The sequence below is a fragment of the Doryrhamphus excisus genome, linkage group LG11 (genome assembly GCF_037039965.1).
Source record: "Doryrhamphus excisus strain RoL-2023G ecotype Guam linkage group LG11, RoL_Dexc_Guam_v1.1, whole genome shotgun sequence".
NCBI lineage: Eukaryota > Metazoa > Chordata > Actinopteri > Syngnathiformes > Syngnathidae > Doryrhamphus > Doryrhamphus excisus.
The window spans coordinates 15,895,358-15,919,459 of record NC_136367.1 but is presented as its reverse complement, the minus strand read 5'-3'; the positions used below and the strand labels follow the sequence as shown (position 1 = coordinate 15,919,459).

Below are 24,102 nucleotides of genomic sequence, written 5' to 3'. Positions count from 1 at the left end.
GATGTGATATTTTTGGACTTCCATGTGTCTTTAATCAGTATAGTTTGGGGTGTTTTTTGGAACATATGGTTCTATTTGAGATATTAAAAAGCATGCTCTCTATGGTAGACACGTGGACTTACCACTACTACTACTTTATTTATTTTTCAATATGAAATGATGACCCACGCATGCACGGGGAGAACATGCAAACTCCACACAGAGATTGGCCGAGGGTGGAATTGAACTTGGGTCACATTCCAAAAACAGAAAGCAGAAATCTAAGCCACATCCTTGTTGCCTGTTCTTAAACCTGATTGGATGTTAATGCATTGAATGAGGCAGATTTGCATATTTGTTCCATATGCAATAATGATTGAATTTATGGTTTTTGACTATAATTTGTTGTGGCGGCGGCACGGTGGTCGAGTGGTTAGCGTGCAAAACTCACAGCTAGGAGACCAGGGTTCAATTCCACCCTCGGCCATCTCTGTGTGGAGTTTGCATGTTCTCAAAAAAAGTGTTCTCCAAAAACATGCTAGGTTAATTGGCCACTCCAAATTGTCCATAGGTATGAATGTGAGTGTGAATGGTTGTTTGTCTATATGTGCTCTGTGATTGGCTGGCGACCAGTCCAGGGTGTACCCCGCCTCTCGCCTGAAGACAGCTGGGATAGGCTCCAGCACCCCCGCGACCCTCGTGAGGAAAAAGCGGTAGAAAATGAATGAACGAATGAACTATTGATTTATTTTCCATGTTATGCCCAGAAAACATGCTTCATTTCCTCATTGGTCAAATACTCTTTTTAAGAGAAGCAACGCTATTGGAGGATGTAACTGCCTGTGTGTGCTGCCTTTAATATATTCAGTGGGAGTGGGGTTGTGTCACAGCTATAAAATGTGGACAAATCCCAAGTGGAATGCATGATAGAGAGGAGGGGGGGCACATGGGAGGAGTGAAAGCAGATGAGAGGACATAAGGGTCTGTTGGAAAGACCATTTCTGTTTGCGGACTATGTGGGACAGCACAGCTCAAGATCTCTGTAGATTTTAGTTTTTAATTATAGTCATTATATAAATAGTACTTGCAAGGCCAAGTGACACTGACAGAGTCTGTCAATCTACAAAGACAGGAAATGAAGGACTTTTCACAGTCAGATCAAGGCGTCTCGCAACGACAAGGGACTCTTGTAACTCGATCCGTTCGATTAAGGAATGAATTGGTTCGAGTTGGACTTGCCGAATGCCTTTGCACGTATGTTATGATGGTAAGAAATCATTTATTCCACATTTGTGGTGGTAAGATGGTGTCAAAATGGACATTGTTTATATACAGTCAGGCGGGTGCATTAATGAGTAACAATGTTAACCTTGTGATCGAGACATAACACCCTTTGCCTCAAAGACACATTGGTTGTGGTGGCAGTAGGAAGGGTCAGGCTGCAAGCCACGTGGAGATGGCTGCCACGGTCACATGTTTGTTTGTGTCACAATTGATCCTAAATTTAGAACGAGGAGATACATAAAGCATAAGCAAGGCCAGTGAAATACAGTACAGTGTATTTTTAAGCATTCCTCTCGGCTGATGTTTTACTTTTTAACTTCACGGTGCATGACCTCCACAGGAAGAACCGCATATTTCCTGTGGCCCAAATGAATAGCTCAGTGTCAGCCTTTTTTCCACTGCTTTCACAGTCTGTTAGTCTGATTTGGCTGCAGAGTTTAAAGTTCAGACGCTTCCGTTTTCTGTTGGAATCCTATACAGCAGGGGTCTCAAACTAGACACTAGATTGAGGCCCCCGCCTTGATATGAAAGTTTAATGTTAGTGCGGCCCGCGTAAGTTTGATATGGATGCTGTATGGTATCATGTACCCAGAATAAATTATTACGTTTGATTAATGTTCATGTTAAAGGTTAAAGTGTTTATAGTTATCCTCCCTATCCGTGTGGAAGTGGTAAGTTTTTGGCTTTTTAAGTTTAAAGGAAATAACTTGGAGGCTACCGTTTAGGTCGCTAGCTGTCTAGTTTGCGAGTTAGCATGTGTCTCAAGACCCTGCAGTTGCGCAATATGTTGTAAATAAAAAGAGTATAAATGTGACTATAGTCGTGTTTTGTCATGTCTACAGGGCTCTAATAATGCTTTGTTCATTTTAATCTGAAAAAAATAATTTGTCTACCCACCAACTATATGTGGTTTCTTAAGTTTTTATTATTTGCTGTTTTATTATTATTATTATATTTATTTATTTATTACTGATTGATTGATTTTCTTTATTATTGATTTGTTTATTTTTCATCTTATTTTGTGCAGAAAAATAAAAATTAAGTTATTTGAGAACAGTGGAATGTTTTATCAGAGCTTTTATTGTAGAAAATCAGAACCAAAGCTCTGAAAAAGTTTGTATATTTTTCTGTTTTTAATAAATGCGTTTTTTTGGGGGGGAAAAACTGATGCGGCCCAGTCTCACCCAGACCCTAGACCCTCCAGTGGCCCCCAAGTAAATTGAGTTTGAGACCATTGCTATACAGTTTGGTGATTCATTCACAATAGGTTGTCAAATACTTTTTTTGTTTTTGTTTTGATCGTTACCCATGTGACCAGTGAACTACAATACAATATGTCTCCTCTATGTTTATAGGTTTTTGGCCTGGGTTCCGTAGCGCAGGTTGTGACCGGACAAGGAGCATTCGGACATTACATCAGCATCAACTTAGGCTTTGGGCTTGGTGTTGCAATGGGGATTCACGTCGGAGGAAAAGTTTCAGGTACTTTTAAGAACCGAATCAGCCAAGAATCCTCAAAATGTGTCAATGCTGTCATGTCTGTTTCGCCATCAGGAGCTCACATGAATGCAGCTGTGTCCTTCGCCATGTGTACGTATGGACGCCTGGTGTGGAAGATGCTTCCTGTGTATGTTTTTTCACAGCTGTTAGGGTCGTTTTTGGCTGCGGGGACAGTTTATGCTGTATATTATGGTATGGACACATATGTGCAAGAAGAGTTAAGTACTGGCCGAGTTGGTTTGATTGTATTATTGATGTGCATGTTTGCAGAGGCAATACATGACTATTGTGGAGGAAACCTGACTGTAACTGGTGTCAAAGCAACTGCTGGTATATTTGCCACCTATCCCGCCCCATACCTCTCCTTGCTGGGTGGATTCATTGACCAGGTATCTATTATAATGGATCCATGAAACAACTTCAACACAATTGCCTCTGTTGTATTGTATTGTATTGTCTTTTCATTTTCAAACAACCATTCACACTCACATTCATACTTATGGACAATTTGGAGTGGCCAATTAACCTAGCATGTTTTTGGAATGTGGGAGGAAACCGGAGTACCCGGAGAAAACCCACGCATGCACGGGGAGAACATGCAAACTCCACACAGAGATGGCCGAGGGTGGAATTGAACCCTGGTCTCCTAGCTGTGAGGTCTGCGCGCTAACCACTAGACCACCGTGCCGCCCGCATTGTCTTTTCATTATTTTTAAACTTTTCTTATGTTTTTATCTTTTTTTTGTCCTATTTTATGCTTTTAACTCCAGTATTTCCTCAGGGGGGGTCCTCCACACTGGGGGCTGTGTCGGGTCTGCTGAGGGGGTGCCATTCTTGGGTTCCTTCGACCCGGCCGGCTGGGGGTTCCTCCCTTTAATGTGGGGGTCTGTCTGTCTGTCGGAGTCGGGGGACCCGGGTGCTGGTCCTGTGGCTTCTCCCAGTTTGGACGGCCCCAAAGGTGGCCATGCCATGACTCCCTACAGTGTGTTATTGTGTGTGTGTGTGGGTGTGTGTGTGCGTGTGTGTGTGTGTGTGTCTAGTATGGAGGGGCTTTCTTTTGTTTCTTTGTTTTTCCTTTTAATTGTGGTAATTGTTTTTAATTCTGTAAAGCACTTTGTGTTGTCCTGTTGCATGTCTTTACAGGAAAAGTGCTATACAAATAAAGTTGATTTGATTGGCAGGTTTTTGGTACAGCTATGCTGCTGTTGTGTCTGATGGCTTTGTCAGACCAGAAAAACAAACCAGCAGCAGCATCCAGCGAGCCTGCCATCGTGGGTGTCTTGGTGCTACTCATCGGCATTTCTCTGGGCAGCAACAGTGGATACGCGATCAACCCCACTAGAGACATCGGACCGAGGTTATTCACTGCCATTGCAGGCTGGGGGCCTGATGTGTTCAGGTATTGACACTAAGAAACAAATATGCAAAAAAAAGATTTCTTTGATGGCTTACTAGTGTTTTGTATGCTGTGTACAGGTCAGGAAATGGTTGGTGGTGGGTGCCTATTGTTGCCCCAACAATTGGAGGTGTGCTGGGTGCGGGGATTTACAAACTCTTGGTGGAACTCCACCACCCTCCAGTCTTTGAAACATGCACTAGTGTTGAAAAGTTAGAAGAGGAGACTGCATCGCTGGAAAAACAAAACATCGACAATGACGTATGTGTGTGAGACCCCTCAAATATGAACGTGAATCGCACGTCTACAGTTGAAACATTCCAAAATTGCTGTGATAGTCAAACAAAGAACATCTCAAATAACTTACACTAACAATTTACAACCGGCAGCACTTAAAATAGAAAGGGCTACTTATTATATGCAAATTCTCACCATCCTGTTTACAGACAGGAGGGAGATGTTCGGCTCGGCTAACAAGCTGATTCCCGAAACAGATGTTTTCACCAACAGAGGTTGCAGTGTTTTAATGCTGGTGCAAAAACTCAACTGGTCTCACTGAATATCACAAGCATAAAATACCTCTTACATAAGCTTCAGTAGTATATTCATATGATATTGAGGAATAAGGTGCCATACATTCATAAAAACAGAAGTCTACTGGCAAAAATGTGCAAATGTGACCTAGGTGTTGGAACTACTTGGGAAAATACTTGAGCCTAAACTGATCGAGCATGCTGAGCCATTTATTTGAGAAACATATCTTGCTGACTTTCTCGATGGACTTACATATAGTCACTTGTAAATCCACTTGTTTCCTGTACTGTTAGGGTGTAAAGTGTGTCAGCTCCACCTTTCTAAGTTGAAATGGTTCAAATCAAATGGTTAAAAACACACTCCTCAGTGTAAACTATTTCTCCTGTTCTTATTTATGCAGTTATCTTCTCCAGATTACTGCGTTCTATGTCATTATTTATATGATATGTTCCAAAATTAAATATTTACAATGACCATAATCAAGCCTTGTCATACAACTACATATGCAGTACAAAAAAAATAGTTTTTACCATGGGTGCTGCTCGTGAGCCTGCAAAAAGAAGCCATGAGCGTGGATTCTCACTACTAATATGTCGTGGTTAAATACTGCAACGATACAGAACAGCTGATTGTTTAGCGTGCACAAAAGAACCAGTTTCATCGCTTTACTGCGCTGGGTTTCGCTCCGCTGCTTTGGCTTTTAGTATTGCTCGCTAGGCTGCACGGTGCCGATGGCTTCTTTTTCGGGGTGGGTACCTTGGCTTTGGTTTTAAATGCCTTAGTGGGGTCGAGCTTGTTCAGGTGGGATTCTCCGACAGAGTCACTCAGGCTGAGATCATTTCTGAAAGTCAGCGGCTGGTACAGTGATGCCCACTGCTGTCGAGAGAAGATCTGTTATTATTATTAATAATGTTATTATTAATATTATTATTATAATGTGAATGCTGTATCAGTTCATCTACAAACATTGCATGGCAAAAAAATAAACAAATGTGTACTCAATATTGTACTCATGTAAACTGTATTACCTTGGCGTGAGGGCTGGGGCCATAAGGTGTAAAAGAATACTGCCACTCAGGCAAGCCCAGATGCGTGATCATCAGGCGGTAGTAGGAGGCGAAGGTCGCGGTTAGGAAATGCCAGCACAGAGCACGGTCCAGGAACCAAATTTCACTCTGCTGTGCTACCACACCTTCAAACAAATATGTAAATTAATGTATTATAAGCGGGTACCCAAATATCTACAGCTGATGAGAGAAATCCAGGAGCACCTGGGGTGGAGTTTTTGTACACCAAGCACACCTTGCCATTCCCGCCACAGGAATCCAACTCAAAGATGCAGCTCCGGGAATCAAAATGTGGAGGAGGAGAACCGTTCGCTAACACTGATGAAACACAATGATTAATACTTGATACAATAATTGTTTGAATTCTCCCCCTAATGAATATTGAGGTGAACTTTACCGCATTCAGAGCTGCTCTCCTCCCAGTCCAGGTCAGCCAGAGAAGGTGCATTTGGGAGAGAGAAAAGTGATGTTGGCTGGACGAGAGGCCGTAACTTGCCAACACTGTGAATTGTCATCAATCCTAATGGGACACATTCATCTGCAAGAGACAATTGAACAATGCGGGACTATACAGCCATTTGTATTGGAACCTTGGGGTTTTTTAACTACAAAATTTTAACATTAATTTCAAGAAAAGTACAATGAAAAAATAATGATTTTTATTAAACCGAGTCACAAAACAAATGCAGATGTGTATTGAAATTTTTATCGTCTTTATCGCCATTTTGGCCAAACTTGGCCATCATCTCCTTCAACAAGGTGTAACAATGTAATCCAGGCAACCAATCGTCCTCTAGAATGTAGACCCTTCATTATTACAATAATATTCTTTATTTCATTCATTCATTTTCTACCGCTTTTTCCTCACGAGGGTCGCGGGTGGTGCTGGAGCCTATCCCAGCTGTCTTTGGGCGAGAGGCGGGGTACACCCTGGACTGGTGGCCAGCCAATCACAGGGCACATATAGACAAACAACCATTCACACTCACATTCATACCTATGGACAATTTGGAGTCGCCAATTAACCTAGCATGTTTTTGGAATGTGGGAGTACCCGGAGAAAACCTGTGCATGCACGGGGAGAACATGCAAACTCCACACAGAGATGGCCGAGGGTGGAATCGAACCCTGGTGCTCCTATTATTCTTTATTTATTCTTCTAATTTCTATATTTTGTACCGTCATACTGTCTTGCACTGAAAATGGAGCTGCTGCAATTTCATTCTATTATATGTAAAATGACAATAAAGGGGATTCTGATTCTGATTTTTCATTCCCGGAACATTCCAGGATGGAAAATGCAGCCACACGTCGCTGGCTGACGTCGAAATTGGATTGCAAGGTTCTCGTGTGCCTTAAACACTTAATGTGTGGTTCCAATATTGCCATATTATCATCTGATTGGGTCGGGGCGGCACGGTGGACGAGTGGTTAGCACGCAGATCTCACAGCTCGGAGACTAGGGTTCAATCCCACCCTCGGTTTGCATGTTCTCCCCGTGCATGAGTGGGTTTTCTCCCGGTGCTCCGGTTTCCTCCCACTTTCCAAAAACATGCTAGGTTAATTGGCGACTCCAATTGTCCATAGGTATGAATGTGAGTGTGAATGGTTGTTTGTCTATATGTGCCCTGTGATTGGCTGGCGACCAGTCCAGGGTGTACCCGCCTCTTGCCCGAAGACAGCTGGGATAGACTCCAGCACCTCTGCGACCCTCGTGAGGAAAAGCGGTAGAAAATGAATGAATTAATAGGTCCCGGCGACCCTGTTCTCGCGAGATCACGTGACACCCCTACTGTACTGTTGTAATCGGGTCACATACTGTCTAGTTTGACGTTCCAAGTTAGTGTAAAGCCATCTGTTGTCAGATAAAAATCTCGCAGGTCCTCTGGTAAAATACAATTGTTTTTCTGGGGGAGAAAAGAAATACTTTGTTAGCTAAGTGACACCAATTTATAAACATTTGCATTCACTGTGTATTTCTTTACCTGTTCCCACGACAGCAGACTCCTTTTCTCCGCAGGCTCTTTCTCTGCGAGACGCACATCAACAACACCAGGCATGTTCTCTGACAAAAAAATCACAAATATATATTTATTTAAAATATGCCTCCAAGCTAGCTGAAGTGATGCTCAAGGATGTTTACGGTTTTAAAGCAGAGACCAAAAATACTCACCAAGGATTCGAGTAATGCCGAGTGTTAGTCTCTCAGCGACACTTTTGAACGCTACGCTGTCTTTTGTTCCGTCCATCATTTTAAATATAAAATCAGAGGCACCATCGATGCAGCACCCCGCTCCGAATCATTCACCAAGGTCCATAACACCGGCAACGGTTCTTCTTCTGTGAGCTTTTACAGCAGCTAACATCCACGACGTCGCAATACTACCGCCATCTACAGGAGTGACATGACTTCAACATTAAGTTGGTCATGTCTTTTGTATATACTGTAAAATGTATACCCATTATAATTTCAAATTCCTTTCACTATTTTTTACATTTCGCAACAGACAGCGATTTGCACTATTCATTTCGACTGTGTATCTTCAGGAGAAACAAAGACATGTGTGAGCCAATAGAAAGTCGTCTTTTTGAAGACTTTACCAATCAGAACCTCAGCTCTACCTAAGAGGCGGGACCACCCGAGCTTAGCAACGTTTGGTTCCTTGTCACTTGCGGCGGGTGTTTCAACATGGCGGCTGCTGCAACAAAACATGGAAAGTCTGGAATATTTTGGACGAATAGTGGTATGTTTACTTTTATCATTCAACACAGTCTTACAAATGCAGTAGTTTCAAACCACGGTTCCTGTCTGTAGAACTTTCAGGGTCCGTCAAACTGCTCATCTTATAGTTTAAGTTTGAGAGGAAGTTAGCTGGCAAAGTAGTAAAAGCTAACTAGCAAAGCATGTCGTACTATAATAGTGATTATGATAGTTTGTTATTATGTGTTTTGAAGTAAAAGTAAAGTTATATGTATAAGTACCGACGGACTTGGTTTTGTTTACATTATTTTGTCACACAGTGAGCAACAAGGGAGAGGCAAGCAATATACCTGGTAGTAGTATCGATCTTGTGTATTTCACTTAATTGTGCTGTTGCTACGAAAAAATTGTAAAGTATTATTATTTTGGATCATATTACAATCATATCAAAAAAATGGACTTGTGGTTGTTACTGCAATGATACACCATTTATGAACAAAAAAGCAAAACTTCATTTATCCAGCCCCCCCGAAGCATTTAGGACAGTGTGGTCATCAACTCACTTAACTATCCCTAAGAAACAGAAAGTGGAAAAATCTGAAAATCATTTACTTTATTAAAATAATAACAATTATATTCTCCTGTTTTGCTTTTTACACAGAATCAGACGAGGAGGAGCCTTTGGCATTCATTCCTGGTGAGACCAGATGTTATAGCTGGGAGTGTTTCTGACATTTTCTCAGTTACATTATCATACTTAATGTATGCTTGTATGGCATTCTCTTCCTCTAATCTTTTCACAATTTCAGGAGTGGACAAAGCAGTCTCTCGCAAACCAGGCAGCAAAACTATCACAATTAAAAAAAAGATGCAAAGCAGAGGCAGCACTTTAACAAAAAGTGGCAAGAAAGCTTGCTATTTAAATAATGATCAGTGTTCTTATTTAAATAAAAAAGCATCGCACTTTGCCAGTGCTCCTGCAGTCACAGACAACAGCCTTTCATCAGGTTCTATACCCCCAATACCCCAGGTAAGACCCCCAATTAGCTATAATATGGATGAACTGAATGTTAAACTCATTGTGTTCCTCATGTCTCTTAGGTTCTATCTGAAATTAGCAGAGCCCAGAGCCAGGTCGGCCTGAAAGACCTCTGTCCTGAAGACAAACGACGCATTGCAAATCTCATTGAAGAGCTAGCCCGGTAGTCTAATTCTTGTTATGAGTCCATGTCAATGGAATCATACCCTCTCATATGAGATATTGCTTTTTCTCCTGCTTGCTTTAATTAGGCCACTTGTGCAGCAACTTTGCACTAAATAAGCATTGTATTCTCTTTTTTTTTATCAGAGTGAGTGAGGAGAAGGATGAGTCGGTGCAGCGCCTTAAAGATGAACACGATCATTTCGAGCGCAAGATCCAACAGCTGGAGCAACAGAACTTGGTCATAGCACATGAAAGAGAAAGTATCCTTTTTAAAAAAAGAATAATTGTCAAAACACAACACCGGTGTGGAGGTTATTAAAAGTCTTTGTAGATTCTCTGTCATCCAGGTATGAGTAATCCTCAAAAGGAGAGGTCCAGCTTTTTTTTAATTCAAATTCTGAGGGGGTTATGGAATGCACTGAAACCAACTACGATGGTTACAAATTGCTAACATTTTCATTTAATTTCATGTAATCATTTGAATCGTTTCACAGTTTCATAGCCAGAATTAAAGGAGCCTGAATTATGGAGATTGCAAAAGTTTTCTGCACTGCTATAGGAAACCAGGGGGTCCTTGCTTGTAACTTCGTAGTAATGATGCTTCGAGCAATTTGGAAAAAATCTATTGCTATCTCTTAAGATCCCTAGGGTGTGTATCATGCTGTGCTAAATTTGCACTTTAAAATTGGGTTTGTGATTCTCTGCCTTTAATCTCTTCCTGTTTAAAGGGTAACTCAATTGATCTTAGTACATCTGAGTCTGTTTACAGGACGAGCGTCAGTGCGGCCAATATAAAAGAAAATAAAAAAACAGTAATGCCTTTCATAGCGAAAGGATGTACACTAAGTCTAAAAACAGCCTGTCACTTGAGGATGTACCAGTGGGTACAAGTTTCAAATGACAAAAGTCTGGGTTGGGAGAAAATCAAGGCTCATCCCTCACTCTCTTTACACACTCACTTCATTATCTGATTAAGAAAGTATTGATGACCTTCTTAATAGTTGTGAAGCAATATGTTGTGAGTGTGACAGTGCACTGGATAGGCCTTGGAAGGAATATTTTGTAATTTAAATAAATGTGTGTTGTTGGCACACTCTGGGCGCTGATCACATTGAGGTACGAGATTTACAATCAGTGGTCAGAGGTATAATAATACATTCTTTTACAAGGGATGCTGAACAGTACTATTTTTGTAAGGGAAAATTGTTTTGACAAAAATCTTGTTATTGCATGTCATTTCACTGATGTACCCCATGAAGCTGTGGCAACATAGAAAGAGTCAACAGGGGGCAGTGTTGTCTTAGTTAAGGCCTTCGCAGTTCTACAACCAGAGGCTGACAAATGTGGAGATTCATTTCAATTTTTTGACGCCTGCCACAGTTGTCTTTTGTAAATGCTCGCAGCTTATTTGCTGTCGTGCACAAAATCAATTTCACGGTTGGAGCAATGGCCCAAACTCCAAAGCATCTATTAACTTTGGTATTTGCTAAGAAGACTGTTGTGTGTCTTTTCAGAATGTGTTTGTAACCTTTCCTATACGCATAGGATGTCAATTGCCCTCACACAAACTAAGCCGGCGCATTGTTTATTCAGTAATTTGTAGCTAACAATGTTCTAATGTTCTTGTGCACCCTGCTGTCTTCTTTAAAATTCTACTCAGGTTAAACCACAGCAATCAGTTGAGGCTAAATTGCTGCGAAATATGAAGAGTAATTGACCCTGCTGGTAAATTGTATGATTGGAAATGGAAGTGCGTTAAATTAGGAAGGCACAGCTCAATTAAATGTGCTCTGGCTTGCAGACTTGGCATTTACACCAAAGTTCTAAACTCCATTAAAAGCTATTTGAGAGGGAAAAATGTTAGGTTCCAAGCACCTCTGGGGGGGATAACGTAGTCTTTTAAAGTGTGAGCAAGAGTCATGAACCACACTTCTTGGGGATAAGGTTCTGGCACTTCACGGAAAGGTTAAGGAGACACCAAAGGCAAACACACTGAAAGAGAGGCTTGTCAAATGTAATTCCTTTTTACGCCTTAGCTTATCTTATCTAACCGAGGTTTAGGGTTTACAGGGTGTAAGAAATGTTGGGCGAAACTTTAGCTCTAAGCCACCGAGGATGAGAGGGAAAAGGTAACCTTGATATTTCAATGTTCAGCTGACATTTGGAACAGATTTCAGTTTGTTTCAGAGGGTTTTGTACATTAAAGCACAAAGCACAGCAGGAGCCACAACTAATTCCATTTAGTGTAATCTTTTGGAGAGGTGGGAAGTCTTGTTTGAATGTGCCCCCCGAATCATTTTTCATGTTGTGCTCCGTGATTACTAGAACGAATCCATTGTTTGTCTTGTTCTCTGACAATAATAATGTGGAAATGTGGATGGACAGTGTGGAAATGGACTTTTATCCATGCTTTTTGTGATAAGCTATCAGAAGCTGAGATTGAAATTCAATCCATCGGTTTCGGATGAACCCATGATCAAATTAAACCTTGACATTTGGATCTCGAACAAAGATCTATTTCCCTTGTCTCCCGCCTCTAAACAGCAGAAAGAGGGTTCACTCTGTGCATTGGCTTCACCACTTCGGCACATTTGTTTATAGAACATCATGAACGGAGTGAGCTATTTTATCAGTCATACAGTCTCAGTTTCTGTGGGGGGGAGGCAGGGGCATACACAGAGTGCAGAAGAATGCAATGTAGTAGAAATTAAATTAATATATTGCAATAGATTGTTATATATTTGTTCATTGTACTTTTCTGAAAAATAATGTTAAAACCTTGTTCTCACAGGCACCCGAACTAAGGTTCAATTCAAATAGTTTTTCATGTTTTTTTTCCCCCCAATAATGATCATAATGTCATTAATTAATTGTAGTTTTATTACTAGTAACCCAAACAACAGAATTTCAAATTTTTTTGTAAAATACACAGGCTGAACGGAGCAGTTGTTGGGGTTGTAGGGCTATTTTTTAATTGTATTTAGTACTTTTCACTTGGTAAATTGTGTAGTTGGTGCCTGGTACGTCTGGCCTGCTATATAATTACCTTTCATAACTGATGAACATTTTCAGCACTACAGGGTTTGTGGTTTAATTTATTTGTGACCCTGATGGTTGTTTTTTATGTTGATTTTGTCAATTCCTCATTATTTGTAGTTATCTTGTATTTTGTTTACATTTACAAGGTAATATAAATGCAGCATTTAGCATGTCCATCCATCCATCTAAGTCTGGGATGCATTTAGAGTTTATTTTAACCAAATGAGATCTTAATGTGAAATATAAATGGCTGAAATAATGCATTCTTGACTAAAATAATGCTGCACCACATTGTTAGGATATTTGGCACACCATTTTTATGAACTGGCGTGTTTAGTGAGAGTGCTTTTGGCTTAGTACCTGTGGACCGCAAGATAAATTTTGAGTCATTATTTTCTTGTTATTTGTATTTGCTTTGTTCCTATTGTTTTTTTTTGTGTGACTTTGATAGGGATGACTTTTCTCTAGGTTCAGTTGCACTTACAAGGTTATGCAAGCTGTCAGCTTCAATTAATTCCCCATCATTGCTTCCTTACAAACACATTTCTAGTCATCAATCTCTCTCCCATTCTGCTCTACACTCCGCTTCTGGCTCAATCTGTTTGATTCTGTGAGCTAAAGTAGGCTTTAAAATATTCTCTCCCCCTCCTGTGCAAATTTGTTCCTCCTTGAAGTGGATTTCATAATTTCATTTGAGTCTCAGCCTGACAGGGAAGTGAATCAGTTTGACAGGCCCTGTCTAAAGCCTCTTCAACCCAAGCCCTTGATTCTAAGTATTTTGGGACCAGTGGGGAGGAATAAGTCATTGTTGGCAATTCGCAACTCTGATGTAAACCATAGGCTTGTGGAGCACTTGGCTCTTGGCTGATGTCCAAGGTTGTAGAGAAAGCATGTTTTGTGTAGCATCTGGCACAGAAGTAGAACATTATTAGTATTTCTCCTTTTGGTTTAGATTGGCTATAGTGCTTGTTTGGTACTACATGTACTATGCCGAGCAGAACATTATTTGACGTAAAGCAATAGAACATTGATGCGCAGTGATACGCCATTCTTTATTGTGTATTAGTGTTTGTGTGTGGTCTCTTCTACAGCCATTTGTATTCAATGCCATGTATTGTATATTTTCTTTTTACGGTTAAGAACTCTTGTGGAAATTATATTTTATTCAAATATGTTGGCATATGAACAGCATGCATTTTGCAGAAGCCGGACTGAGTATATTCAGTATCTCTCCAACAAGACCCGTCCTTATTCATGCTGCATAAATAGACCTCCCAGCAACGGTTTACATGATGTGATGTCCTTGTGATGTCCTTAAGCCTTCCATAGAGCAAGACTTTCATAGACATTATCAGTGCCGGGGGGGAGGCGCCTTAGTTAGATGGGGGGGGGGGGGTTCAATCAAAGTGTTTCCTCGCATTTCTCAATGTTTATGGGAGCTGCAGCATTGCATTTGTCTTGTGTCTGGTCCTCATTTCAAAGTTGTCTCCCCTCTTTTCCCTTTCCCTCCATTTCATTTCCTCAACCTGATTGAAGTCCTCTAACAACCAAAGTGTGTTTCCTTATGGAGTGCTCTGCCAACTATTTCTTCAATACGAGTCTACTTTGAACTTTGATTTCCTCTTAATATCTGGGCTTTTTTTTTTTTTAAACGGATGCTGAGAAACTCATCAGCTGGGGTAGCAGGGCCACCATAATAAAAAGATATGGCCTGGAGGAAACACACTTTATGGTCAGCTTGGGTGGGAGTGTGTGTGTGTGTGTGTGTGTGTGTACAGCGTGCTTTTATTTGGGAGTGTAAGTGCAGGTGGGGAAATGGTGCTCTGTGTGTGTGTGTGTGTGTGTCCTAGAAAGGCAGAGCAAGACAGAGGTTGATTATAGAATATGTATGAGTTTGTCTGTGTGTAGCTCATGCTCATTATCTTTGTATGTGCTGGTGTGGTGCGGTGGTGCCACTGTCATTAGTGGGCTCCTGAGGCGCAGCAGTAGTTCCGCTCCAGATTAGTTTTCTTGTGTCTGCCAACTCTCTGTCTGGCAGTCAGCCGGGCGCGGCGCTGCACAGCTCAGCTCAGCACAGCATGGATCGAACCAGATGGTGAAAATTCTGTGCCATAACAGCAACTCTGATTTTTCTGGCCCCTTTTTCGATCTGTCTGTACATTCCCAGACCTGTAACTGATTGCAGAGATGCCAGCACTACTGATTTCTACAGGAGGCTCTCGGGAAAGTAGTACAACTCCCAGTATGATCTGCACGGTATAAATGCTCCTGATTTATTAATCCAAATACACCATTTATTGTCCACTTGTTCTGTGTCCTTTTTGTAATTGTGTTTGTGCTACTGTAAGTTCTGATGTAGTTTGCACACTTAAAATCTTCAATCATAGGCAGACTCAGGACATAAATTGGTGTGAAAGTAACAAAAGCTATCAATAAAGCGGTACAAGTCAGAAAATAAATCATTGTTTCATGCATTTTGCACCAATTAGTCTTGGTGTAGACGCCGAGCATGGAGGTCAGTACAAATAAGAATGTTGACGTGACAAAGGTCTGTGTTTGTTGTCAAATCATTTTTAAAGATGTTAATAGCGCTGTGTATGCAATGGTCCCGCTGAAAAAAAATGATTTTGTGATTTTGATTGTCAATAGCTGGCATCTCTGTGATTGAAGAGACAATGGTTTCATTTGAGTTGTCTAGTAAATCTACCAGCTGTATTTCTTTTCCCCCTTGGGGAACATTTTCCTTCACAAAAACGGCTGATCTACATCGAGTGACCTTTTAAAAGCAGACACTTTTTGAAGCCAAGTCAGCATGATAGCGAAACACACTTTTTATATGAACATTGTCCATATTATTTAATCAGCAATGTTAACGCCTGTGTTTGTTTCCGACCTCTGCTCTTCACAGTGGCTCCGGTCAGCTCAGTACTGTAGTTGAAGACATGTTTGATTGTGTTTATACTCGTCTTTTTCTTAACCCTTGATACACTAAGACCTTCAGCAGCAGTACAGAGAGTGCCAGGAGCTGCTCGGGCTCTACCAACAGTACCTTTCTCAGCAACAAATGAAGCTCAACCAGTCCATTGCTGAGCTTAGCCAGGCACAAGCTCACTATAAGGTAAAACACACTAGACTTGATGTGCTGCTAAAGCACTCTCTGAGACCTCATGCAACAGCTCATTTATGGCTAAGTGCCAAAATAATGCATATCAATTGACTGTAAAAGTCCCCTGAAGTCACTTGGTTCGATATGATTACAGCACAGTAAAACTCTTTCAAGGTCACACCTAAGAAGGGAAGACACTCTTCAGCCTAAGCATCTGGAGATAGAATAGATGACATGGCCAACCTCATTGTCCCGCTGTGGCTCTGAATAATGTGTGTTTGTCTGCTCCCTGACCCTCAGCAAATGAGTCACACTCTCTCTACCCTAGTCAACTCTAAGATGGGCTTTTCCTCCTTATGTTTATCTCATAATGTGCCTGACCTTGGTTTACCTGCCAGTAATGCTCAGTTGAAAATTGGCCTCTTAATCTTCTGCCTCTGTCAGGTCTAAACAGGATATTGTAAGCCGTACGGCACACGTCATTGTAATTGTGTGCATATACTCTAAGAAAATGTACTTAAAAAAAATGCATTTTAGCAACATTTTACTGCACAAACGTGGAAATGAAGTGTGTGAATGGTGCATAATTCAACACTGATAAATCCCACTTTTGGCCCAGCTCTACATCACGGTGTATGGGTTATGAAGCAGACTCATCGTTTGGCTGAAATACTCCCATCAATTTTTCAGAGACCGTCTGAATTGGTCAAAAAGCATTAATTGTTCTTTTTATTTTTTGTCCAGGTGCTCAGCAATCAAGAAGCCCCCAGCAGAACTACTAGCCAAGCTAATGGCCCACTGTTTGATGGCTCGTACCTCGGTCTTGCCGCTACTTCAGCGCAACAGCCTCAAGTGCACAGGAGAAATAGTGGAAGAACAAGAGCCTTGCAAACTGTCAGGATCCCTACCCCCATTTCCTTTGATGATGAGGTCTGTCCCCCTGATGAGCAAATCAATCAGCATAGAATTCAGACAAGGGAATGCGAATTGCGCCCCAATCAAGGCACTTTCCAAGACAGTGGATATGGCACCCAGCAACGCAGAACTAATGGCCATTCCCTTGACAGTAGCTGCCAGAACACCTTTATCCAAAGGTACTGTTGAGCTTGTAAAAGTGTGCACTCAAAACTTTATGAAGTTTAAAGATGCAAATCAGTTAATATTAAACAAATAATACTATAATGAGACTTCCATACAGGCACCATGGTGAGAATAGCTTGGCTGCTGAGGCCAAGGAAGCTCTTACTAGCCCTCTACTGGGTCGAGAGGATTGGGAGGAGAAGAGGCACCAGCTGCTGCTGCAAAAGATGCACTTGGAGATGGAGCAAGAGAAGCTGCAGGCACGGCTGGCTGATCAGGAGGCGAGGCTCCGCAGACAGAATGAGCAGTTGTGCCAGTCACGCCTTGACAGTAAAAGGTGGGTCGAGCCAAAAACCAAAGGTAACAGAATTACCGTAGATACTATTGACCTAATTTTGATACAATTAGGATTTTTACTTTTTTATTTACAAAACAACCTCCTGCACATGCACATGGCAATATATGGAGGCCGGCAAAATTATCAAGTTCATTTATATTTATGGTTAATTAATTTATTTTTGTACTAGGTTTCAAGAAGCTTGCCAATCTAAACTCAGCAGCTCAACCGCAAATGAGGCAACGCAACAGCCAGACTCTCCTCGCAACCAAAATCTACCCTCCAGGTAGACACACTTATCCATTCACACAATGAAATCCACAAGTGTACGACTGAAAATTGCTGCTGGTGGGCCTAATGTCTGCAGTGTCCGTGGCACAGAGAATCGCCCTGCACAGCAGTGTTTACAAGAACGTGGTTCACAAACTGCACCGCTGGACAAAATTCTTCACTCTTGTGGTGAGTTTTTTCACTTGATATGGAATGCATTTTGATGCTTATCTCCAAATAGTTTATCTCACCAAATTAATTGAGTTACACAACTAAAAACAAAAAATGAAACATATTCTGGAAGACAGAACAAATAGGTAGTACCACTGCCAAGGTATTGTATGTTAACTTTTCACAGAGACAAATACAAGCTATCTGGCGTGTGTTGCAATGAGAGTTGTTTACTCACACCCTCTATCTTGCATTGCTGAACAGAAGTCTCGGTGCAGTCAAAAAAGGACACAGCCACATCACCTGTAGGGTTGCCTGCAAATCCCGTGAAGCTCACCATGGTACCTGTGACACAAAAGACACCTGAAAATAGGTAAATACATTCAAACCTGTATTCAGAAATTTGCACTGTCAAAATGAATGGTAAGTTGCATAATCTTACATAAAGCTGGCAGAAACGTTTCAGTAAGGTCAAACATAATTGATGGTTATATTTAAATGCATATAAGTATGAGTATATTCAAATGAAGTTCTATATAAATTAAGTATGTATTTGGGTCACAATTTCATTATTCAAGAAATAAGTAATTCCATAATAATGTCTTTTGTGTGTGTGTGTTGTTTAACAGAATGGCAGGATGGCAATTACTTGATGGCATTTGACCCATATTTGTTCTACTTCCCATCTGTTTGGGTGTTTAATGGTGAAATTCCTATATAATGAGTCATGACAAATTTGTATTAGAAATCAATATACATCAGCATAAAGACCTGGAGGGAACATGTGACTTAATCACTGAGGCGGTCATTGGACTTCTGTGTGAACTTTCAATCGTTTTACAGGAAGAGTATTGACGTGCATTTAAATAACAGCCGAGTGTTTTAAACACGATTTTGCAAAGATTACAATTTTTCCAAAGCAAATTATGACACATCTTAGTTCAGCTAACTTTTTGGCTGTAAGATGCTAAATGAAGCTTTTACTGGGCTTGCTAGCACTGCGGCCAGCCTGTCAGGAGACATGCTGCGTTCCATTAGTCCGCCTGGCAGGGACCTTGCAGCAGGTGTAATTGAACAGACTTCTGGATGCACACACTGCCCTCCCTCCTCTCTCTGCAACAGTAATGAGATGGAGAAGGCAAGAGGCAGTGATGTTAAAAGTAAGTTTGGGGGGGTGGGGGGGTATGAGGGCGAGCATTGCATTGCAATGGGGAAAAATGCAAGGCCAACATTTGAAGCAGGTTTACGATGGACACAAATGGAAATTGCGTGAATGATCTGGGAAGGGTATTGAGAGAAGGTGTTATTCGCAGAAAGGTCGGACTTTACAAAAAAATAGTGTAACCTTTACTTTAAAGAAAAGCTGCACTTATTTTTTTGTAGGGAGTGGGGGTGAAACATGAGAAAATAAGGCTTTCCCATGAGGGAGCTAAAAATGCACGTCATGTGACACGCCTATTTACACTACAAAGCCCTCTAAAAAGCCTCAACGTTTTATGGTTTTATATTCATGCTGTAACAGGTATATTCATGATAAAACACATTATTTAAGTATTTTGCTGTATTTTAATCATTTTGAACATTACCTTTGTAATGTTTCGTCAACAACAGCAGCGTGACTGTTTTCGGACAAATGAGGATCCAAAATCTTATCCTTTTAAGCCTGAATTAACTGAGAATGAGCTACAGCTTTTAGAAGCTGAGAGAGGGAGTGAAACTTCGTAGCAGATGGGGCGGGGGGCAAGTCAATTACACTGGCATGACTTAGTGGCGTAAATGTGGAGCTTACTGACAAAAATGGAGTGTGACATACAAATGAAGAATTGTTAGCACAAACAAACCCGACGGTGATGGAAACATTTTTTCCACCTACTCAAAATAAACTGGAAAAAATGCCCCACACCAGCTGGACCGGACCATCCATTGAGTAAGTCACTGCGATATTGATTGTGATACATGGAGCACATAGCGCATGATATCCCAACACAGTCTATCTAGCTGTGTATAAACAAAACACGGAATTCGGGCTAATACTTTACAGATCATTTGGTTGTCTATTCCAAGTTCATATGCGTTTTCTTGTTTCCGAGTAAATGCGGTGCTGCTGCAAATCTGTTTTATTGCGTTTATCATCTTTAATGAAATTCCATTTGTCTTTCTCATTTATCAGATTTTCTAGAATCTGCTAATGTTAGTGCCAGGTGTAAAGAGATGCAGTATCGACTCTATATGATGTTCTCCAGCACAAAGAAAGCTGGAGCTAAGTCTTTTTTACAGTTTCATGTTTACAGCTTTTAGTGAGTAACTCTTAAACAAAGCAGTGCATGGGCCATATTAAGCTGTGAGCTCCAGCAGATGCCTATTAATTCCAGTCGGGGACCCGTGGTATCACATCTTATTACCACCCATTTGCACTTCTAACACCTATTAAAATTGTTGGACTTTTAGCTTCAGACTGTGTTGTTTTACTACCAGCCATTAGGAGGTCTGTCTCTGCCTTTTTATGATTCTCAGAAAACATTTATTTAGTCAGAATGTTTTGATTTGAATGAGATATTTACATTTTACTTACGGAAGAATGATCTGGAATACAACTTATATGGGCGTATCGCTTTAATATGTCTGTTTTTGACATATGGCTAAAACAGATACTGAATGTTGTCCATATGACCTCATATTTATACATTTTTACAGACTTATGGCGAATAAGATCCTATTTTTAGAGAAATTTGAGGGGCAGTGGATTCTGAAGCGTGAATGTGTGCGCATTGCAAAAACAATAGGTAACTGTATGTGATATTGCACTCCTAAATCAAGTTAGTCAGGTTATCTTTGTCACCATGTTATTGCAGCATGCAACATACTGTAGCACAAATTACAGTAACACTGTTCATTGAAAGAAGCTAGCACATACGATATGTTAAAAAGTGGCTCAGTAAACACAATTCATTTGCCGTGGTACATGAAGCACCTTCACCCAGCAACAATGCTCCTCTCGGGACAATCTTATCTTAACCCATTTAATCTTGATGTGCAAATTGCCAAACAAAGCTGGGGGTTAACATGACGTGACCTTCTTAATCCTTTCATGAATCCTGTGCCAGTTAGTAATGAGACAGTTCCAACATACCCGCCCATCTCATCTCCATCTTTCCTGCCATTGCCCGCCTGCTATTGATTGGTCTGGAAATTGACATGCAGTATATATGCAGTGGCCATTATAGGGTCCCCCACACCCACTATTGTACTGTTTGGACTGCAAATGAATGAGGGCGCCGGGATGAAATGGCTATCTTTAATGAAAGAGTGAAAACTAAGAAGGCATGCAGAGGAGTTTTATTGACGTTTTTTTTTTATCCAACTAAATGAGAAGAAAACCTGAATATTGCATTTGCAGAATAAAACCTGCCATTAATTTTCTTTTAGACACTGGTTCTTCGATTTGAAATACTACTACTAACTGTAATATTTATTTGTGTGCAGACCTCTATATGAGTTGTTGGCACCAGCATTGTTCAAGCATGAATAAAGACGCTAACAGGCCAACCTCGCATAAATTGTATAACTGATTGACACACAACACTATAAACCTTGCAATCAGTGTAGCTCTGATAACTGAGATGATCGTCACACTACTACACTTCTACTTCCTTCTACTTCTACATAAAAGAAGCACCCACAAAAAGCCAAAGAAAAAGCAAAACACTTTAGTTTATCATGCTTCAAAAGACTGACTGCAGGTTTGCACCAGCATTGTTCAAGCATGAATAAAGACGCTAACAGGCCTGCTAACCTCGCATAAATTGTATAATTGACACACAACACTATAAACCTTGCAATTCTACCTACACTTAGTGTAGCTCTGATGACTGAGATGATCATCACACTACTACACTTCTACGTCCTTCTACTTCTACATAAAAGAAGCACCCACAAAAAGCCAAAGAAAAAGCAAAACAGTTTTGGAGTTTATCATGCTTCAAAAGACTTTGACTGCAGGTTTGCACCCATCATATATTAACATCTGGGTGCACCTCAAACTGTAACCTCACAAAGTATAAACCTTCTGAAACTCTATTGGCATTCTTTCCTGCCTTATGCCACCCTTTTCACCCCCCGCCCACGCTCCCCTAGCACTTTGACCAAACTGTACGCATACCCCCACCCACCCACTCTCCCCACCCCTTGTTATAGATTGTGACCGCCGTTAAGTGATGCATTATTCATTACCAGCATGTCGTTTGTTGATGGATGGCTGTTTGAGAGCCCTGTCCGTTAAATAAATCAACAAATAAAAATGCAAATTTTCACATTTCGCGAGACGGAACCCAGCCAAAGTCCCTCCCCCTCCTTCCCTCGCCGCCTTCTTCTATCCACAAAGCTGCTCTCGCTTCCAAGCTTTCCGTCTCTCTCCCTCTGTTGGCCACTCACTCTCACTTTTGCTCAGTCTCCCCCTTCTGCCTGTTGACAGGCAGGAAACCAAATGAGGAAAACACATTAACTTAGTGAGCTGTGGGTTTGTGTAACGTTATCTATCCGGGCCTCACTTGATTTAACCCTCCTAATACTACAACACGAGGACAATTTCCCAAAACAGTTCCAAGGTTTTTCTGCAACTTTTCAACTTGGAAAAAAACAGCCTCCATATGAACATTCAGTTGGATGCTCCGCTATCATGTCTGGTCCGCTGACCGTACGCATGCATATCAACAAGTGCATACCAAGCGCGGTCCCACGGGAGAGCTGTGTGCAGTGCTGCATGTGATGCAAATGTATGCGGCTTTAAACTAGCAGAGAATTATGTTAGCAACTTCAGTGGAGCATGCTTTGAAGAATTCATGTTTTGTATTTTGAGTGGCCGTCGTTCCAGTCTTCGTATACTGAATAATTTAACAAGCCAGACAGACTGAGGGATTGAATCTCTATTAGCCTAATCTCCTTCGTTTTGGTTTATTTATTTCACTGCACAGTCCCCTTTTTTTCTGTTCCAGGCAAGAAGGTTCTATTGCAGTTTTTCCTCTCACGCACCTATATTAAATTGTGTATGTCTGCTAGGGCGCACCGGTGCTTTTAGCTTTTTAAAGCCGCTTGTTAGGGATCAGTCCATAATTCGGCAAGCAATAAGATGAGCAGTGCTCCTAAAATGCCTCTGCAGAAAGAAAGTACTGTGTGTTGAATCAAACAAGCGCATTCTTTTTTTTTTTTTCCTCCCCAGGCTGGACTTTTCCTTAGTTGAATTATTGGACATATTTAGTCCGGTTTCGGCGTGTGAGCAATGCAAACCGTCAGCCCGAAAGGCCAAAACATTGCAACGTGGAGCAATCCCGACTACCCCCAAATCAGTCTGCAGAAGCCTGCGTACCCCCATGGCGCCTTATCCTCTCAGTCACCAACAGGACTTAGAAGAAAGTCAGATATTGGAGGATATTTTCTTTATTTGTTGACTAGAATAACACATTTTAAGAACTTTTTTTTTATTTTGACTTTGTAAATGTCTAATGTGACTTTATTTTGTTCACTTTAATTACCAATGAAGATGTTTTTGAGTGAACTACTCTTATGTTTTTTTTGTATACCAATAAACTTGTAATTCAACTGCCTGTGAGTTAAAATCAACTCAATCTGAGTGTACATGCGTGACCATCCATTGACTCCACAGGAGAGTTAATATAACTCTGATTTTGGAGTTGATCTTTTAACCCCATTCGGAGTTAAAACTGAACTCTTCTTGGTATTAAAATACTACTCTTTAGAGAGTCAAATGTGACTCTGGAATGGAGTTGATATTAATATTAACTCTTTTTTTTGTGTGTACAACAGATTTATTTAACAATTCATACATTTTCAGGAACGGTGAATTATGAACAGAAAGGTTGTTAGCGAACGCTAAGTAGTTTTTATCAACAGACTGAGCAAAAAACGTTTACCGGATGCAACAAGAGCTTTTGTGAACCACATGCGGTGGGTAATACAAGAAAAAAAAATTACTCACCAACTCTGGGGGTGTGTCCGTGCAGGCCCCTGAACAACCAGGAAATCAACTTCCAAAAAATGACACTGCCTGGTAGTACTCCTGGTAGTACACGTGGTAGTTAGGGTTAAAAAATAAACTCCAAAAATTCACTCTTTTTAGTTTAACTCCAGATTTTTCAACTCTACAAATTTGCAGTGAACATGATAATGCACGGCCCCATGTTATAAGGACCTGTACACAATCCCACTTTTTCAACATAATTCACCATAATTACCAGGTATGTCATCCACTGAGCATGTTTTGGATGCTCAGTATTTGAGGCAAATAGCTATCACATCAAACACTGGGGGGACACACCAAAGAATAATTCCTCTGGTGTGTCCTAGGTCTACCCCAGCGTCTCCTCTGCTCGGTATGCTCAGAATACCTCATCAGGGAGGTGTCCAGGAGGCATTTGGAT

At 41.0% G+C, this 24,102-nt stretch overlaps 3 protein-coding genes across 5 annotated transcripts; 2 read left to right on the top strand and 1 right to left on the bottom strand.

The window, feature by feature from the left end:
• The first annotated feature begins 920 nt into the window (after positions 1-920).
• Positions 921-6,435, top strand: aqp7 (aquaporin 7). 2 transcript variants are annotated; one of them, XM_058070969.2, is made up of 6 exons: positions 921-1,246; positions 2,619-2,745; positions 2,818-2,955; positions 3,034-3,152; positions 3,945-4,162; positions 4,240-6,435. In XM_058070969.2, exons 1-6 carry the CDS (start codon positions 1,115-1,117, stop codon positions 4,430-4,432), a joined length of 927 nt encoding a protein of 308 aa, XP_057926952.2. In that variant the 5' UTR covers positions 921-1,114; the 3' UTR covers positions 4,433-6,435. The 2 variants fall into 2 exon arrangements, with proteins under 2 accessions (XP_057926952.2, XP_057926943.2); XM_058070960.2 differs by having other exon boundaries at positions 2,818-3,152.
• On the bottom strand, positions 1,782-8,254 carry tpgs2 (tubulin polyglutamylase complex subunit 2). 2 transcript variants are annotated; one of them, XM_078794837.1, is made up of 7 exons: positions 7,934-8,254; positions 7,746-7,825; positions 7,580-7,667; positions 6,158-6,298; positions 5,965-6,078; positions 5,722-5,885; positions 1,782-5,566 (listed from the first exon to the last, which is right to left on the bottom strand). In XM_078794837.1, the coding sequence occupies exons 1-7, from the start codon at positions 8,010-8,012 to the stop codon at positions 5,351-5,353; spliced, it is 882 nt and encodes a 293-aa protein (XP_078650963.1). In that variant the 5' UTR covers positions 8,013-8,254; the 3' UTR covers positions 1,782-5,350. The 2 variants fall into 2 exon arrangements, with proteins under 2 accessions (XP_078650963.1, XP_057926973.2); XM_058070990.2 differs by having other exon boundaries at positions 1,782-5,569; positions 7,934-8,251.
• Positions 8,255-8,376: 122 nt separating this feature from the next.
• kiaa1328 (KIAA1328 ortholog) lies at positions 8,377-23,236 on the top strand. The gene is made up of 12 exons (XM_058070881.2): positions 8,377-8,504; positions 9,123-9,158; positions 9,271-9,491; positions 9,563-9,663; positions 9,810-9,925; positions 15,698-15,822; positions 16,555-16,904; positions 17,009-17,227; positions 17,418-17,513; positions 17,595-17,686; positions 17,933-18,041; positions 22,884-23,236. The coding sequence occupies exons 1-12, from the start codon at positions 8,450-8,452 to the stop codon at positions 23,110-23,112; spliced, it is 1,749 nt and encodes a 582-aa protein (XP_057926864.2). The 5' UTR covers positions 8,377-8,449; the 3' UTR covers positions 23,113-23,236.
• Positions 23,237-24,102: the final 866 nt, after the last annotated feature.

Bases quoted from the DNA above. Each gene is read 5' to 3' on its own strand.
- aqp7 (XM_058070960.2), top strand. From the start codon at position 1,115: ATGAAGGACTTTTCACAGTCAGATCAAGGCGTCTCGCAACGACAAGGG. The intron at 1,247-2,618 runs GTAAGAAATCAT...CTATGTTTATAG, and splicing joins TTTGCACGTATGTTATGATG to GTTTTTGGCCTGGGTTCCGT. The intron at 3,153-3,944 runs GTATCTATTATA...TTTGATTGGCAG, and splicing joins TGGGTGGATTCATTGACCAG to GTTTTTGGTACAGCTATGCT.
- tpgs2 (XM_058070990.2), bottom strand. From the start codon at position 8,012: ATGATGGACGGAACAAAAGACAGCGTAGCGTTCAAAAGTGTCGCTGAG. The intron at 6,079-6,157 runs GTAAAGTTCACC...GTGTTTCATCAG, and splicing joins GGAGAGCAGCTCTGAATGCG to TGTTAGCGAACGGTTCTCCT. The intron at 5,886-5,964 runs GTGCTCCTGGAT...ATTTGTTTGAAG, and splicing joins GTACAAAAACTCCACCCCAG to GTGTGGTAGCACAGCAGAGT.
- kiaa1328 (XM_058070881.2), top strand. From the start codon at position 8,450: ATGGCGGCTGCTGCAACAAAACATGGAAAGTCTGGAATATTTTGGACG. The intron at 9,159-9,270 runs GTGAGACCAGAT...TCACAATTTCAG, and splicing joins GCCTTTGGCATTCATTCCTG to GAGTGGACAAAGCAGTCTCT. The intron at 17,228-17,417 runs GTGGGTCGAGCC...TTTTTGTACTAG, and splicing joins TCACGCCTTGACAGTAAAAG to GTTTCAAGAAGCTTGCCAAT.